The sequence below is a fragment of the Typopeltis vanoorti genome, chromosome 14 (genome assembly GCF_054136105.1).
Source record: "Typopeltis vanoorti isolate ZY-2024b chromosome 14, IOZ_Tvanoo_1.0, whole genome shotgun sequence".
Classification (NCBI taxonomy): domain Eukaryota; kingdom Metazoa; phylum Arthropoda; class Arachnida; order Uropygi; family Thelyphonidae; genus Typopeltis; species Typopeltis vanoorti.
This window is the reverse complement of record NC_143562.1, coordinates 34,424,077-34,439,940: the sequence shown is the minus strand read 5'-3', so window position 1 is coordinate 34,439,940 and position 15,864 is coordinate 34,424,077. Positions and strand designations below refer to the sequence as shown.

The window sequence follows — 15,864 nt, the reverse complement described above, 5'->3', positions numbered from 1 at the left end:
AAAAGGATTAAAATAATATTAATTAAAAATCTCCTCTATTAACAAGTTCATGCCTGAAACAGCTTCTGTTGATATCATAATGAGCCAAACCAGACATGAATTATTCACTATGGATTAAACCACAGAGGACTGAGGATTAGTGAAGGAATATCTGTACTTATTTACATCCTTTCCTTTAGTGTTACACAGTGATAAATAATTATTTATAACCTGGTTGTAGAATCCATAATTTGTGTAAAAATAAAATGAAAAAACCAATTTACATCAGTTATCACAAAGCTGCTTTCACATACTGGGTTTACAGTCAATAATTTATCAAATGTATAATTAACAACAGCTTGCATATGCTCTTTTGAAGAACTGCTTGAACCGTGTACTCAATTATTAATCATTATTATTAAGACAGGGAGTTAGGGACTCATTGAGAGAGGTCACATATCCCCATACCAGCTGTCATGAATTTTCCTGAATTCATTCACATAAACTGCACTCACCACCTCCAATGGCAATCTATTTAAATCATGCACTGCTCGATGAGAGAAATCTAGCTCTCATCTTCTCAACTACGTTCATTCTCAACTTCTTCCACAGATGTCCTCTCATCCAGTCCCCACCTTCCATAAAATGAAACTTCCATCTGCTGGTATCCTGTAAGACTCTTTCAGAAGTTTGTGAGTCTCAATCATATCACCCTTTTCTTTCTCCTGTGTTGCTAGTGTCTGCAGTCAACAAATTCTCAATCTGCCTACCTACATAATCTGTATTCCATAATCCCAATATCATCTTTAATACTTTCCTTTGCACTCCTCTACTGCATTAACATCACCATGGAAAGCAGGAGAAAAGATATGATCATAATATCCCAAGTGAGGTCATATCAAGGCCTTGTAAAGGGGAAAAATGACTTCCATTGCAATTATCCTCTGAGTTGTATTTGCAATCTTTGCTATATGGCTCCTGAACTTTAACTTCTTAGCTAATAAAACTCCAAGATGCATAACCTGATTAGTTTCTTCTAGCATGATTCAATGAATATAATATGACAATGAATATCTCATCATACCAAACTGCATAACTTCAATTTACTAACATTGAACTGGCAGCTATTTGCGCATGTCCACAATTCCAGCCTATTAAAATCATTCTGCAAACTGCATATCAGTTGTATTCCTGATTACCCTGCCTATCTTTGCATCATCAACAAATAGTTGAAGGCCTCCTGTCAAATCCTTCTAATGTCATTAATGTAAAGATTCAATAACAATGCACCAAGGACTGATCCTTGTGGTACACCACTGGTCACATTATATCTTGCAGACTCATGTAGCTCACATACCACTTTTTTGATATTTGTCAGTCAGCCATCCTCTTATCCACTCTAATATTTTATAATTGAATCCTATGTTCTCCAACTTATGCAACAAACTCACATGTTGTAACCTACTCGAAAGTCGTAGCAAAATGCAAAAGTATCATGGTGTATCCATTCCCTTTGTCAACTCAATGGTAACATTATTAGAAAATGTGAGCAAGTTGCTCAAACATGACCTTACTTTAGTAAACCCATGCCAAACACCAGACAAACTATTTCATAAAAAAGATGTTTATTAACTGGCGTATATTTCAGTGAATTTCAAATCAGAATCATCAGAGCAAAAGAAATGTATATGTGAAAATGAGTACGTGAAACAATCATCATCATCATCATCAAATTCCAACCATGTACCCTCAAAGGGTGTACAGGATATGATAGTACTACATGAAAAATTTACACCGTTACTAACTTCTTATCTATAATTTTAATCCAAATTAGTCTGTTACTTGTCAAGAATCCAACTTTATCAGATCTTATATTTCTATCGTCTAAGGCACTTTGTACCGTATCAATCCAACTATATCTTGGTCTTCCTCTGGGTCGTTTTCCTGCCACGAACACTTGTTTTATTAATCTTTCCTCGCCCATTTTGTTTAAGTGACCATACCACCTGAGATTAGCTCTGCTAATACACTCCTGGATGCTGATAATGTCAAGTTCTTTCCTAATATCCTTGTTTTTAATATGATATTGCCATTGATGCCATCTGTTCATGTCTCTAATCTTTCTCACGACTCTCATATCTGCGGTCTCCAGTCTTTGGTCAAGTGTTTTACTTCTGACCCAGCTCTCAGTTCCATAAGTTAAAACTGGTTTGAACACTGTCTTGTATACAGATAATTTAGTGTTCTGACTATTTTCTCTCATATGAATTTATTCAATTGACTTCCTACCATACAGCTTTGTTGATTCTGTTGTCTATTTCCATATTTAAATTACCATCTTCACTAAAAATCGTGGCTAAGTAGCTGAAATGTTTTACTTGTTCCACAGGTTCTTGTTCACAATGCAGTTGATAATTTCAACGATTCTGCCTATTTTCATTGTCTTTGTCTTTTTATTGCTGACCTTCATACCATACTATAACAACAGTCATTCAATTTAGTCAGGGAATCTTGCAGCCATGTAGTGGATTTATTTAGAAGTATAACATTGTCCACATAAAGCAAAGAGCTGACATTAACATCTCCAATTCTGATATTATGTTTAATACCACTTTCCTTCATAATGTGATCCATATAGATAATGAATAACAGAGGGGATAATGTACAACCTTGTCTCACACCAGATTTAACATTAAACCATCTTCCTGTACTTCCTTCAATTCTAACTGCTGACTTACAACTCAAATAAAGACTAAGTATTGCTTGATATAATGCCCCATTGACACCATATAACTGTAGCATATTGAATATCTTCTCTCTCTTGGTACCTTGTCATATGCCTTTTCCAGATCGACAAAACTTAAATACAGATCTTTGATATATTCCCATAATTTCTCAACTATTTGTCTTAAAGTGAAGATCTGATCTTGATGGCTTCTATTTGGCCTGAATCCAGCTTGTTCTTCACCGAGCTTTTCTTCCACAATTCTTTTCAACCGTTTTTCAAGTACACCTGCATAAATCTTACCAGGAACACTATGTAGGGAAATACCTCTGTAATTCCACATTCAGTTTTATTTCCCTTTTTATATATGGGTATTATGAGAGCACTACTCCAATCATCGGGAATTCATCCCTCTGTCCAGGCCTTTTGAACTATGCAGTGCAGCTACTGTAAGACTTTTATACCACCATACTTCAGCATTTCTGGTCGAATATCATCTACTTCTGCTGCCTTTCCTCATTTCAAGCCTTTGATGGCTTTTTCTACTTCAAGTATGGATATGTATTCCTGACTGTATGCCTGTTGTGATTTTTACCACTATGCTATCACTGCTTGTTTCATTTTAGCAATTTTTCAAAATAATTACTCCATACTTCAAGGATATATTTTTCTTCCATTTTAATGTCACCTTTATCATCTCTAACTCCTTTTACAGCACTCTTTTCTCCATTTCTAAGCTTCCTGAATAACCTCCAGAATATTTTCCCATCTTCTTGATATTTATTTTCTATATTCTTGCCAAAGTTCTCCCATGACTTCTGTTTAGCCAGTTTTATGCAGTGTTTAGCTTTCTTACATTTGTCTCTATATTCTCTAAGAGCACAAGCTGACTTATTTGCCAGGAACTTTTGATATGCTTTCTTCTTTTCCTTCACTGCCTCTTTAACTTCCTGTATCAATCATGGAGTTCTGATATTTCTATCCTTGCAGACAACCTCACCACATGCCTCTCTGGCAGAATCAATCAATGTTTTCTTCAAGGCTTGCCACTGAATCTCCAAGGTTTGGTTCCTGTTCTCAAACTCTTTCATTTTTTCTTGAATAACGTTTGTGTATTTTAGTCTACAGTTCACATATGAGAGCTGCTCAACTTTTATTTGCTTTAAAACTTTCTTACATGTTATTCTTTTCAATATGAAATTCGATTTTATCCTGCTCAAGACTAAATAGTGATCACTTCCAATTTCAAATGCTCTGTACACTCTGGTGTCCTGAACCAGTGGGAAAACATCACTATCAACAATAACATAGTCAATGAGACTTTTCTTATTTCTTGCCTCTTCTCTCCATGTGAATTTGTGCACATTTTTATGTTGGAACATGGTGTTAGTAATAACCAGTCCATGTCCTCAGCAAAAATCCAACATGTATTTGCCATTATTATTAGCTTTGCTCTTTTCTCCAAATTTTCCCAAAACATTTTTGTATGTCTGACAATCATTTCTTACTCTGTTATTTAGATCCCCAACAAGGACCAACTTTTCCTTTTTCATTGTGTCAGTTGCTTTCTCTAAAGCATCAAAAACTTCTACCTTAGTAGAACCTTCTGCGGGACCATAGGCACAAATAAATTTCATTGTCCAGTTCCATATTCTGATATTTGGCCACATCACTCTACTTGAGACTGCCTGCCATTCAAGAAGATTATCCTCATATTTAGTGTTGAATACTATGGCTACTCTTTATTTTCCTTGATTGTCATTGCCTGAATTTAACATTTTGTATTTATTTCTCAGAAAGATCTCACCAGTTTTTGTCTTTTTTGTTTCATTCATTCCTATTATGTTGCATCTGGTACTTTATCTAATTCCTCAGCTAGCTCCATTTCTTTGACATTCAGGCTTCTTATGTTGATAGTACCGATTTTTAACTCTGGTGATGTTGAGTTGGGGTGTGTTCTCAGATTTGTGAAACAATTCAAATTGTAATAGACAAAAGATCTAAAGTTCTAATTTGGCACCCTCTGATGTTATAAAAAAAGCATTACAGCTATATAGGAGTCGATCATAAGTTTCTCTCTCAAATTTTTGGCAAATTAATGAAACCATATTTGTTCAGGTTAGGAGAATTCTTCAAAATAATCTTTCAGATCTGTAGACTTTTAACTAATATGCTATTTAGAAGTCATTACAGATCATTTTTATGAAGAATTCTCCTAACCTGAACAAATATGGCTGCATTAATTTGGCAAAAATTTGGGGAGGCTGTAATCTTATGATTAACTTTACATAGCTGTAATAGTTCTTTTTTTACATTAGAATGTGGTAAATTAGGACTTTAGATCTTTTGTCCATTACAATTTGAATTGTTTCACTTATTCATTATTCACGTATACATGCTGCTCTATGCTCTGAAGATGCTGATTCGAAATTCAGTGAAATATAAACCAGTTAATAAACATCTTTTTTATGAAATAGTTCATCTGGTGTTGTTAATATCATTATATTAAGTTATGATTTTCATATATTTTTTCTATTCCTGTGGAATCTTCCTTGTTCCAAGATTCAGAATAGAAAAAATATAATTATTTACAATCAAATTATCTTTGAAACATAAATTTTTTAGTTTATCAAATAAAATAATTTTCAAAAATTTTTAGACTTTGCTTCAACATTGCCCGCCTGGTTGGTCGAGTGGTTAGTGTGGGTTCAAATCCCACTACAGGCATGGATATTTGTGATTGTCTTTAGATGAGAGATGAATCCTGGCATTGGTATGGATATTTGTGATTGTCATTAGATGTGAGATGAATTTCATTGTCCAGTGTAAGACCACTGTACCAATTATTGGAGGCCTGAAGTGGTTTGAAAAAGTTCCATGTTTGGTCTCTAGAGCAGGATTTCCAGTTTTATATAAAATATAAATTTTAAAAAATACCAAAAATAGGGGAAAAAATCCTTAGGTCACCCATGGTACCAACTGTAATACAGGTTTGCAAATAACCTAAATAACCTTTCATGGGTGGAAGCAACCTAAAAAAAAAAATACATAGACTAGACTTGGCCTCACCGAGTCTCAAAAACACCAAGTCTTCCCAAATTCTAGATCCTCCCTAGTGATAGAAACTAGACACATATATTCAGGGTGTGCTAGGTGTGCAGTACACACTCAGAGAATAGCAATATCAGTAATATTATATTTTTTATTTATTCCTGTTAAAGACTCTCCTAATTGTTTCCTGGCTTTGTGTGATTCTTAAAATTAAACACAATGTACTAATGCTTCATGAAGAGGACACTTTTCGACACATAAGCAATGCATGGCATTTGCGTTAATAGTCTGGGTAAGTGGTCACAAATGTGGACACCTCTGAGCCATTTGAACAAACGTACACATGGCACAGCAGGTCAAATTCTTAGCATTCCAGTGGTTTTAAACTACCCAGTAGGCAAGGCAGGGTGTGTGTGCTGAGAAAATAGCACCCAGAAATCAGTGATGGTGATTGGTTATTGTGTCAACCAATCCAACTGAACATTTTCATTTGTCATGAGTTGTTTTTTGTTTTCTGAATTTCATCTGTTTTGAATGTGTGAACTGATATGTTTTGGACACCGATATAGACAAGTTTTTAATATATAATTTTCTATAAATAATTTATAACTTTTTTGCCCATATTTACAATGGGAAACAGTGTTGATGATCTACTGAATGCCCCATTTTCTGCCAGAACTTTTGGAGATTGTATGATTGTAGTTGAAGGAGGAAAGCCTCATCCTCCTCCTCTTCCAAATTTACTATTATATTTATAACTTTGAGTAATTCAACTATACCAACAAATATAGCATTCTCCTTCATTATTGTGTTCTAATACATCTTAAAACAAACACATTGTCTACCACTCTATGCAGATTTGGTTACAATTAATTGATAAAATGAAGCATTCAAAGTTATCCTAGAATTAATTGCATTGGACCAATTAAGATGAGTGCTGATGTGCTATGCATTCTTAAAACTTGAATACATCAATACAAATGCAATCATAGGGTCAAATTGACGTAAATTTTGTAGCATGGGTAACATAAGCCACATGACAGCACACCCAACTGAAATGGGCATCATAAGTTACTAAAAGACTGATTGATGCAAAGGAAATTTTTCAGTACATGACTAGATTGGGAAGAAAGAACAAGGGCTCATATCTGAAAATTAAATGTGTGGTTTTGTAGGGTAGGCTACAATTTTTGATTAGAATGTGTGTGGAATGATTGCCAGAATCAAGTGTGATGCTCTGTCAGTAAATGAGTTTAAAGTGAAGCATGATAAATATAGTGTGATGGTTCACGATTGGTATTCAGTAAACCTCTCACATGAGTCTTCAGACTCAATAGAGATTTGTGTTCATTATGTTGAATTTTTTCTTGACAATTATTCATAAGACTATTACACTTTTTTATATAATCTTTATCAAGTAGCTTTATTTTATCCTCCTACATGTTTCGCCAATCTGTTTCTATTGGCATCCTCAGGGAATACAAACTAGTAAGCTCAAATGAAGGTTACAGACTAGGTTATAACCGATGGTTCTAAATCATGCAAAAAATTCGTATTGTGCTTGACAATGTGCGTGTCTCGTTAACGTGATTTATTCGTAATGGCTCATGACGTAATTGTTATGAAAGTTCATTTCTTTGATGTTTAATGATCTGATAAAAGTTTTCCAAATTTCTGGTAAAATTAGACCTTGATTCTTGTTTAGGTTTTCAGTTTTACGGACGACTGTAGCTGCTTCTTTAAAGGTTCTTGAATGGTAGTTATCTTCTATGTATGGCATCAGGCTCTTATCCCACTCAATGTGATGGTTAGTAGAGGCAAAGTGGCATGAAAGGCCTGAAATGTCTTGTCTGTTATTTCTGACATATCCTATGTGTTCTTTCTTTCTCGTTTCAAAGCTTCTAGATGTCTGACCTACGTAACTAATACCACATGAGCAAGGAATATTATATACTCCAGAGTACTTGTAGAATGGGTGAGGATCTTTCGGTGATCTTAAAAATTTCCGAATAGTGTTGATTGGTTTGAATGCCACTCTGATCCTATGTGGTTTTAAAAGGTTAGCTAATTTTTTGGAAAGGTTGTTGACAAAAGGAATCGTAATTGTACTGATGTATTGGACGTCATCACGTTGTCGATGTGGTATATCAGTAAATAGAATCTTGTTATAGAGTCTTTTTGGGTAACCATTTAAAGAAAGTTCTCTAGATATTGTGGTTAATTCCGTTAGTAGGTCATCCTTGTCTGTCGTATACTGTATAGCTCTTTTCTTGAGACTATGGATAATGCTAAGTTTCTGAGCTGAGTTGAAATGGAGATAACGTCCAGTATTTGTAGGTTTTCTGTATACAGATAGGTTGATGCTGTTATTGGATTGTTTCTTTATTAAAATGTCAAGGAATGGCAGTTTTTTATCTTTTTCCATTTCTAATGTGAATTTGATGGTATTGTGGAAACTATTGATTTGGTTGAGGTAATTCATTAGTTCTTCTTTAGTATGATCCCAAATGATAAAGATGTCATCTACATATCTGTACCAAATTTTCGGTTTTGGAAAGATCTGGGTTAAGATTTTTTTCTCTAGATCTTCCATGAATAAGTCAGCACGAGGAGGTGAGAGGGAGGCTACCCATAGCTAATCCAGTGAGTTGTTTGTAGATCGTTTTTTGCCAAATGAAATAGTTAGAAGTTAAACAGTGATTGAACAAATTAGTGATGTCTCTTGGGAACAATTTGTCTAAGATGTTGAAGACCTCAACCACTGGAATGTTAGTAAACAGAGATGTGATATCCAGGCTTGCTAGTATATCCTCTTCAAAAATAGGGATGTTTTTTATTTTATCTATAAAATGTTTTGAGTTTTTAATATAAGTATCCGAGACGTGAATGTGTTGTTGTAAAATCTTCGCAAGATACTTGGACAGTTGGTAAGTGGGAGAATAGATTCCATCAACTATTGGACGTAATGGTATACCTTCTTTGTGAATTTTCGGAAGGCCATACAATCTAGGAGTAAGTGGGTGCATAGATTTTAATTTATTTATATAATTTCTATAGGCCAGTTATTCATTCCACGTAATAATTCATTGGTGTCATTATGGTTTTTTGTGGTAGGATCTCTACTGAGAACTTCATATACACACCTGTCTGATAATAGATTTTTAATTTTTTCTTTATAATCTGAAGTATTTAATATAACTGTATTATTACCTTTGTCGGCTTTGAGTATGATGATATCTTTATTATTCCTTAATTTGAGAAGTGTTCTTCTTTCCATTTGGTTAGAGTTTGTGTTAGGAGATCTTGACTGAGCTGAAAGGATTATGCTGCTTTTTAATCGCAAGTCATTAGCTGTTGGAGCTGGTAGTAATGAGAAGGCTTTTTCTAAGTTGCAGATGAACTCTATTTTAGGAATGACAGTGGGTTTTAAAGCAAAGTTGAATCCTTTTTTGAGGATAGAGATCTCAGGTTTACTTAAAACGTGTTTAGATAGGTTAATTATCACTTGGTTATCTGGTAGATAACCAAGTGATAATAGGATTCAACTTTGCTTTAAAACCCACTGTCATTCCTAAAATAGAGTTCATCTGCAACTTAGAAAAAGCCTTCTCATTACTACCAGCTCCAACAGCTAATAACTTGCGATTAAAAAGCAGCATAATCCTTTCAGCTCAGTCAAGATCTCCTAACACAAACTCAAACCAAATGGAAAGAAGAATACTTCTCAAATTAAGGAATAATAAAGGTATCATCATACTCAAAGCCGACAAAGGTAATAATACAGTTATATTAAATACTTCAGATTATAAAGAAAAAATTAAAAATCTATTATCTGACAGGTCTGTATATGAAGTTTTCATTAGAGATCCTACCACAAAAAACCATAATGACACCAATGAATTATTACATGGAATGAATAACTGGCCTATAGAAATTATATAAAAAAATTAAAATCTATGCACCCACTTACTCCTAGATTGTATGGCCTTCCGAAAATTCACAAAGAAGGTATACCATTACGTCCAATAGTTGATGGAATCTATTCTCCCACTTACCAACTGTCCAAGTATCTTGCGAAGATTTTACAACAACACATTCACGTCTCGGATACTTATATTAAAAACTCAAAACATTTTATAGATAAAATAAAAAACATCCCTATTTTTGAAGAGGATATACTAGCAAGCCTGGATATCACATCTCTGTTTACTAACATTCCAGTGGTTGAGGTCATCAACATCTTAGACAAATTGTTCCCAAGAGACATCACTAATTTGTTCAATCACTGTTTAACTTCTAACTATTTCATTTGGCAAAAAACGATCTACAAACAACTCACTGGATTAGCTATGGGTAGCCCCCTCTCACCTCCTTGTGCTGACTTATTCATGGAAGATCTAGAGAAAAAAATCTTAACCCAGATCTTTCCAAAACCAAAAATTTGGTACAGATATGTAGATGACATCTTTATCATTTGGGATCATACTAAAGAAGAACTAATGAATTACCTCAACCAAATCAATAGTTTCCACAATACCATCAAATTCACATTAGAAATGGAAAAAGATAAAAAACTGCCATTCCTTGACATTTTAATAAAGAAACAATCCAATAATAGTATCAACCTATCTGTATACAGAAAACCTACAAATACTGGACGTTATCTCCATTTCAACTCAGCTCAGAAACTTAGCATTATCCATAGTCTCAAGAAAAGAGCTATACAGTATACGACAGACAAGGATGACCTACTAACGGAATTAACCACAATATCTAGAGAACTTTCTTTAAATGGTTACCCAAAAAGACTCTATAACAAGATTCTATTTACTGATATACCACATCGACAACGTGATGACGTCCAATACATCAGTACAATTACGATTCCTTTTGTCAACAACCTTTCCAAAAAATTAGCTAACCTTTTAAAACCACATAGGATCAGAGTGGCATTCAAACCAATCAACACTATTCGGAAATTTTTAAGATCACCGAAAGATCCTCACCCATTCTACAAGTACTCTGGAGTATATAATATTCCTTGCTCATGTGGTATTAGTTACGTAGGTCAGACATCTAGAAGCTTTGAAACGAGAAAGAAAGAACACATAGGATATGTCAGAAATAACAGACAAGACATTTCAGGCCTTTCATGCCACTTTGCCTCTACTAACCATCACATTGAGTGGGATAAGAGCCTGATGCCATACATAGAAGATAACTACCATTCAAGAACCTTTAAAGAAGCAGCTACAGTCGTCCGTAAAACTGAAAACCTAAACAAGAATCAAGGTCTAATTTTACCAGAAATTTGGAAAACTTTTATCAGATCATTAAACATCAAAGAAATGAACTTTCATAACAATTACGTCATGAGCCATTACGAATAAATCACGTTAACGAGACACGCACATTGTCACGCACAATACGAATTTTTTGCATGATTTAGAACCATCGGTTATAACCAAGTCTGTAACCTTCATTTGAGCTTACTAGTTTGTATTCCCTGAGGATGCCAATAGAAACAGATTGGCGAAACATGTAGGAGGATAAAATAAAGCTACTCGATAAAGATTATATAAAAAAGTGTAATAGTCTTATCAGTAGAGATTTCTTTTTTTTCCCATTTCTTTATCATTAAGCATTCTGTTGTTCTTATTTATTAGAATAAAATATCCCATCAGTGGTCCTAACAGGCACCTCAGCACCCATGACCTTTCCAAGTATTCTTGGACTTCACAATCATAACTCGAGGACAAGGTGGTTAGTCCTCTGCCTCCAAGTGTGTCCTATGTCTGTAGATATGTGTGTTCATGGAACTGGTTTGCCTGTTCTGGGGGACAAAAAACCTGAGTTTCTGGGTGAAAAAAATCCCTAACTCTGTACGAGATGGCTAACTCACCTTTCGTTGAAAGAGACCAGATAAAGGTTCCTCACATTATTGAAGGAAACTGAACTGAGATCTTTCCAACCAAAGGGCTTCATCTATACTGAATGAGCTATGGAGCCTCTAGAATAAAATATATTACAAAAAACTACACCCTTATTATGTAAGGTCACACATTTCCAAGGATTGAAGATAACAAAGCTGATGTTACCAGATTCATAGGCTATGGGTTGGATTGAGGTTAACTGGCAATTAGAGTGGAAGTAGTAATGTGTGGCTCTCTACAAAAACAACCTACTCTTTAGGTAGGAAATGAATGTCATTATTGGTGAACAGCCACTGTTCTGCTTATTGGAGTCCTAAAGTGGCATGAAAAAAGTTCCATGTTTGTTCTAGAGTAGAGTTTCCAGACTATGCAAAAAATAAATGAAAAAAATAAATAAATAAAACTGATAAAAATATTCCTATCATGTCCACAGTACAAAATGTACTTATAGATTTGCAAATAACCTTTCATAGGTGGGAGCAATATTAAAAAAAAAAAACGATGTCTAGCCAAGAAGCATAGTGGATGAAAGAGTACAGTGATAACTGGATTTTCATGAAGTAACATTATAAGATTCTTCATAAGTACTCTAGGGGTAAGATAAGTCCTGATTATGCACTGACATAAAGACTATATAAATAACATTTACAAGTAGGTTATATAACTATATTCAGATGCCAGATGGTTGGCTAAGTGGATACTATTTCTGTTACCAAAGGGCTGTGAGTTTGAATCCCAGCATGGACACAGATGTGTGTGTGTGTGTGTGTGTGTGTGTGTGTGTGTGAGAGAGAGAGAGAGAGAGAGAGAATGTTTTTAGATAGCAGATGAATTTTTGTCTGGCATGAAACCACCACCATCCTGCTTACTGGAGACTGAAGCAGCTTGAAAAGTCAGTTTTTTGTAGGGTTTCTGGATTATACAACCCATAGCCAACCCAGGATACTAAATGCATGATAAGTTTACAACCTTTGTAGGTGGGATTCACATTAAAAAGTGTGTGTGTGTGTGTGTGTGTGTGTGTACACTCACACTTCATCATCCAAAAAGTGACTTAATAAATGCTTACTTGTATTATGACAAACATCTGAGACAACTACTATAATGACCCAATCTATTTCAACTTAATTTCTATTATAAGATATTGTAATTATTCAATTGGTAATCTAAAAATGTACTTCTTGGTTTTCAAGTTTATTCATCAGGTCAGCAACCCTTGATGCAGAATTCTGTGAAGCCATTTCAGAAATTACTCGTTTCATTTCACTGATATGGGATGATTTCTGGTGTTCCATCTATAACAAAAAGTATCTTGCTATCACTATTACTGCTACAAGCACCAGATAAATTAAGAAACTGATCACAAAAGATATATAATAATAAAATACAGAAAACAGTCAAGGGAAGAGTAAGTGTAACCGAATTGAATAATGTGTAGTTAATTAAGCTCGGTTAACATTCTCATTGCCTTAATCATAACTATGATTAAATGAAGAATAGAATTTAATACCACTAAGTTGCTATACAACATTAAGTCAGAAATTATCTACAATATATTTATTAAAATTAGCATAACCATAATGCAGAATGTACAAAGTGCATAATTTTTTAGTATAGTCTCTCGTTTCAAGCGATTGGTTCAGATTGAAAAGCTTTGAAGAACTGCAGAAAAAAATGTTTTTGGTTATGTGACCAGCCATCATAACACTATCCCCACCTCTTGATTACTGACAAAACAACAGCCTTTCAGAGCATTTTGTGTAATCAAAATAGGTGATGGTCTGGCAGAGTAAAGCAAGTCCTCATCCCAAACCATTTCCAGACACAAAGGCTTAAAACGGACAGAAAGAGTTATCATGCAACAACAATCTGTTTTCTGATGAAGTTCACTTTGTGATCTAACAAAAGTGTGATCATATCATGTTTGTGCCATTAGCTGTAATTTAAACTTTTTGCTGGCAACAGACTATGTTTCTATTCCAAGGTGTCATTTGCTCTCGCTAATGTGGATCCAGCATCATGAGCAAGATGATAATGTGCCTAGGGATGATGCCATTTTCATCATGATACTCATTTAAAAGGCAGTTACGGATGTTCAAACATTTTCTTTATTCTCATCAATGAGCTGTTTAAGAAATGATCTTACATAAAATTATGGTTGTGAAGTGTATTGTAGATGACTTCATAGACAGAACCAGTTCCCAGGGAGAAACTAGTTCTATATTCTATTCATATGAATTCTATTCTGTAAATTAAAGATACCAAGAAATTATATACTTGGTTTAATCCTTTATCCAAGCGTAAGCAAACAAAGTTTGCACCTGAAGTATTTTCAGGACTGGGGCATCTCATGGTAAAGGTGGTATTGACTTCACATCAGTTGCCTTAGTATCCCATAATGCAAACACATCTCCTTGCAGACATGCATACTGCTATGCATTATGGGAAGGGTCACTGCCCAGACCGATTTCAACTTTTATTGAGGTCTTATCAGTGGGTTATACTATAAATTAAAGATACCACTTGCTGTAATCCTTTATCCAAGTGTAAGCATTTTTCAGGTGCAAACTTTGTTTGCTTACACCTGGATAAAGGATTAAACCAAGTATATAATTTATTGGTATCTTTAATTTATAGTATAACCAAGTGGAAAAACTTTCAACAACTATCTCTAATCAAGAGTATTATAATAATAATAAGGTGTGACACCTTTTGGCAACTCATATATAAAAATATGACTTCTGCATTACTTCAACCTTGGTATCACCCCTGGCTCTCACTGATGAGACTTCAATAAAGGTGAAAACGGTCTGGGTAGTTGAAAGTTTATTTTTCACTTGGTTAGAGTATAATAAATTTAGTTTAATCCTTTATCCAAGTGTGGGCAAACAAAGTTTGTGCCTGAAAGTATCTTCAGGACTGGAGTAAGGTGGTACAACACCAGGGCAACTCGTTGCAAAGGTGGAGCAAGCTACCAACACTCCTGTCTTAGTATCTCCTATAATGCAAAACACATCTCCTTGCGGATATGTCTAATGTCATGCATTGAGGGAAGGGCCACTACCCAGACTAGTTTCAATCTTTATTGAGGTCTCTTCAGTGGGAGCCAGGCACAAGTTGAGATACCAGGCAGAAGCATTAGCAGGTCATCTCTACCTATTGGAGTTGCCAAATGGTGTGCCACCCTTTTTTAATAAATTACTCTGGATTTAGAGAAAGATGTTGAAAGTTTATTTTTCACTTGGTTAGAGTATAATAAATTTAGTTTAATCCTTTATTCAAGTGTGGGCAAACAAAGTTTGCGCCTGAAAGTATCTTCAGGACTGGGGTAAGGTGGTACAACACCAGGGCAACTCGTTGCAAAGGTGGAGCAAGCTACCAACACTCCTGTCTTAGTATCTCCTATACCAAGTGAAAAATAAACTTTCAACATCTTTCTCTAAATCCAGAGTAATTTATTAAAAAAGGGTGGCACACCATTTGGCAACTCCAATAGGTAGAGATGACCTGCTAATGCTTCTGCCTGGTATCTCAACTTGGGCCTGGCTCCCACTGAAGAGACCTCAATAAAGGTTGAAACTAGTCTGGGTAGTGGCCCTTCCCTCAATGCATGACATTAGACATATCCGCAAGGAGATGTGTTTTGCATTATAGGAGATACTAAGACAGGAGTGTTGGTGGCTTGCTCCACCTTTGCAATGAGTTGCCCTGGTGTTGTACCACCTTACCCCAGTCCTGAAGGGTCTGGGTAGTGACCTTTCCTCATAATGTATAGTAGTATACATGTCTGCTAGGAGATGTGCTTTGCATTATGGGATACTAAGGCAAGTGATGTAAAGTCATACTACCTTTACCACGAATTGCCCCAGTCCTGAAATACTTCAGGCACAAACTTTGCTTACAACTATTTAGAACAGTTATTGAAGTGAATGAGTTCCATGAATGCTCTTTGTCAGCGCCAACTGTTCATTAATGCTTTGCTACAGTAAAATCTGTCTTGATACTCTCTGTCTTCAACAGATTTCTGCAAATGCTACACCTATAGCTCACAAAAGCAGAATCAGAATACACATGCTTTTCTTTTCATTCAAGTGGCCGTGTTTATGTAGCAAATTGAGCACATATAGATGTTTTTTGTTATATTTATGGTAAATGTATTGTAAAGAAACAAACACT

At 35.0% G+C, this 15,864-nt stretch overlaps 1 protein-coding gene across 1 annotated transcript in view; it reads right to left on the bottom strand.

Moving 5' to 3' along the window:
* The window catches only part of LOC150099359 (uncharacterized), a 90,664-nt gene that overhangs the window by 36,530 nt on the left and 38,270 nt on the right, over positions 1-15,864 (bottom strand). The window contains exon 5 of the mRNA XM_090404326.1: positions 12,867-12,983. Within this exon, the coding sequence (XP_090260452.1) occupies positions 12,867-12,983 (117 nt within the window). The remainder of the gene's footprint in view (positions 1-12,866; positions 12,984-15,864) is intronic.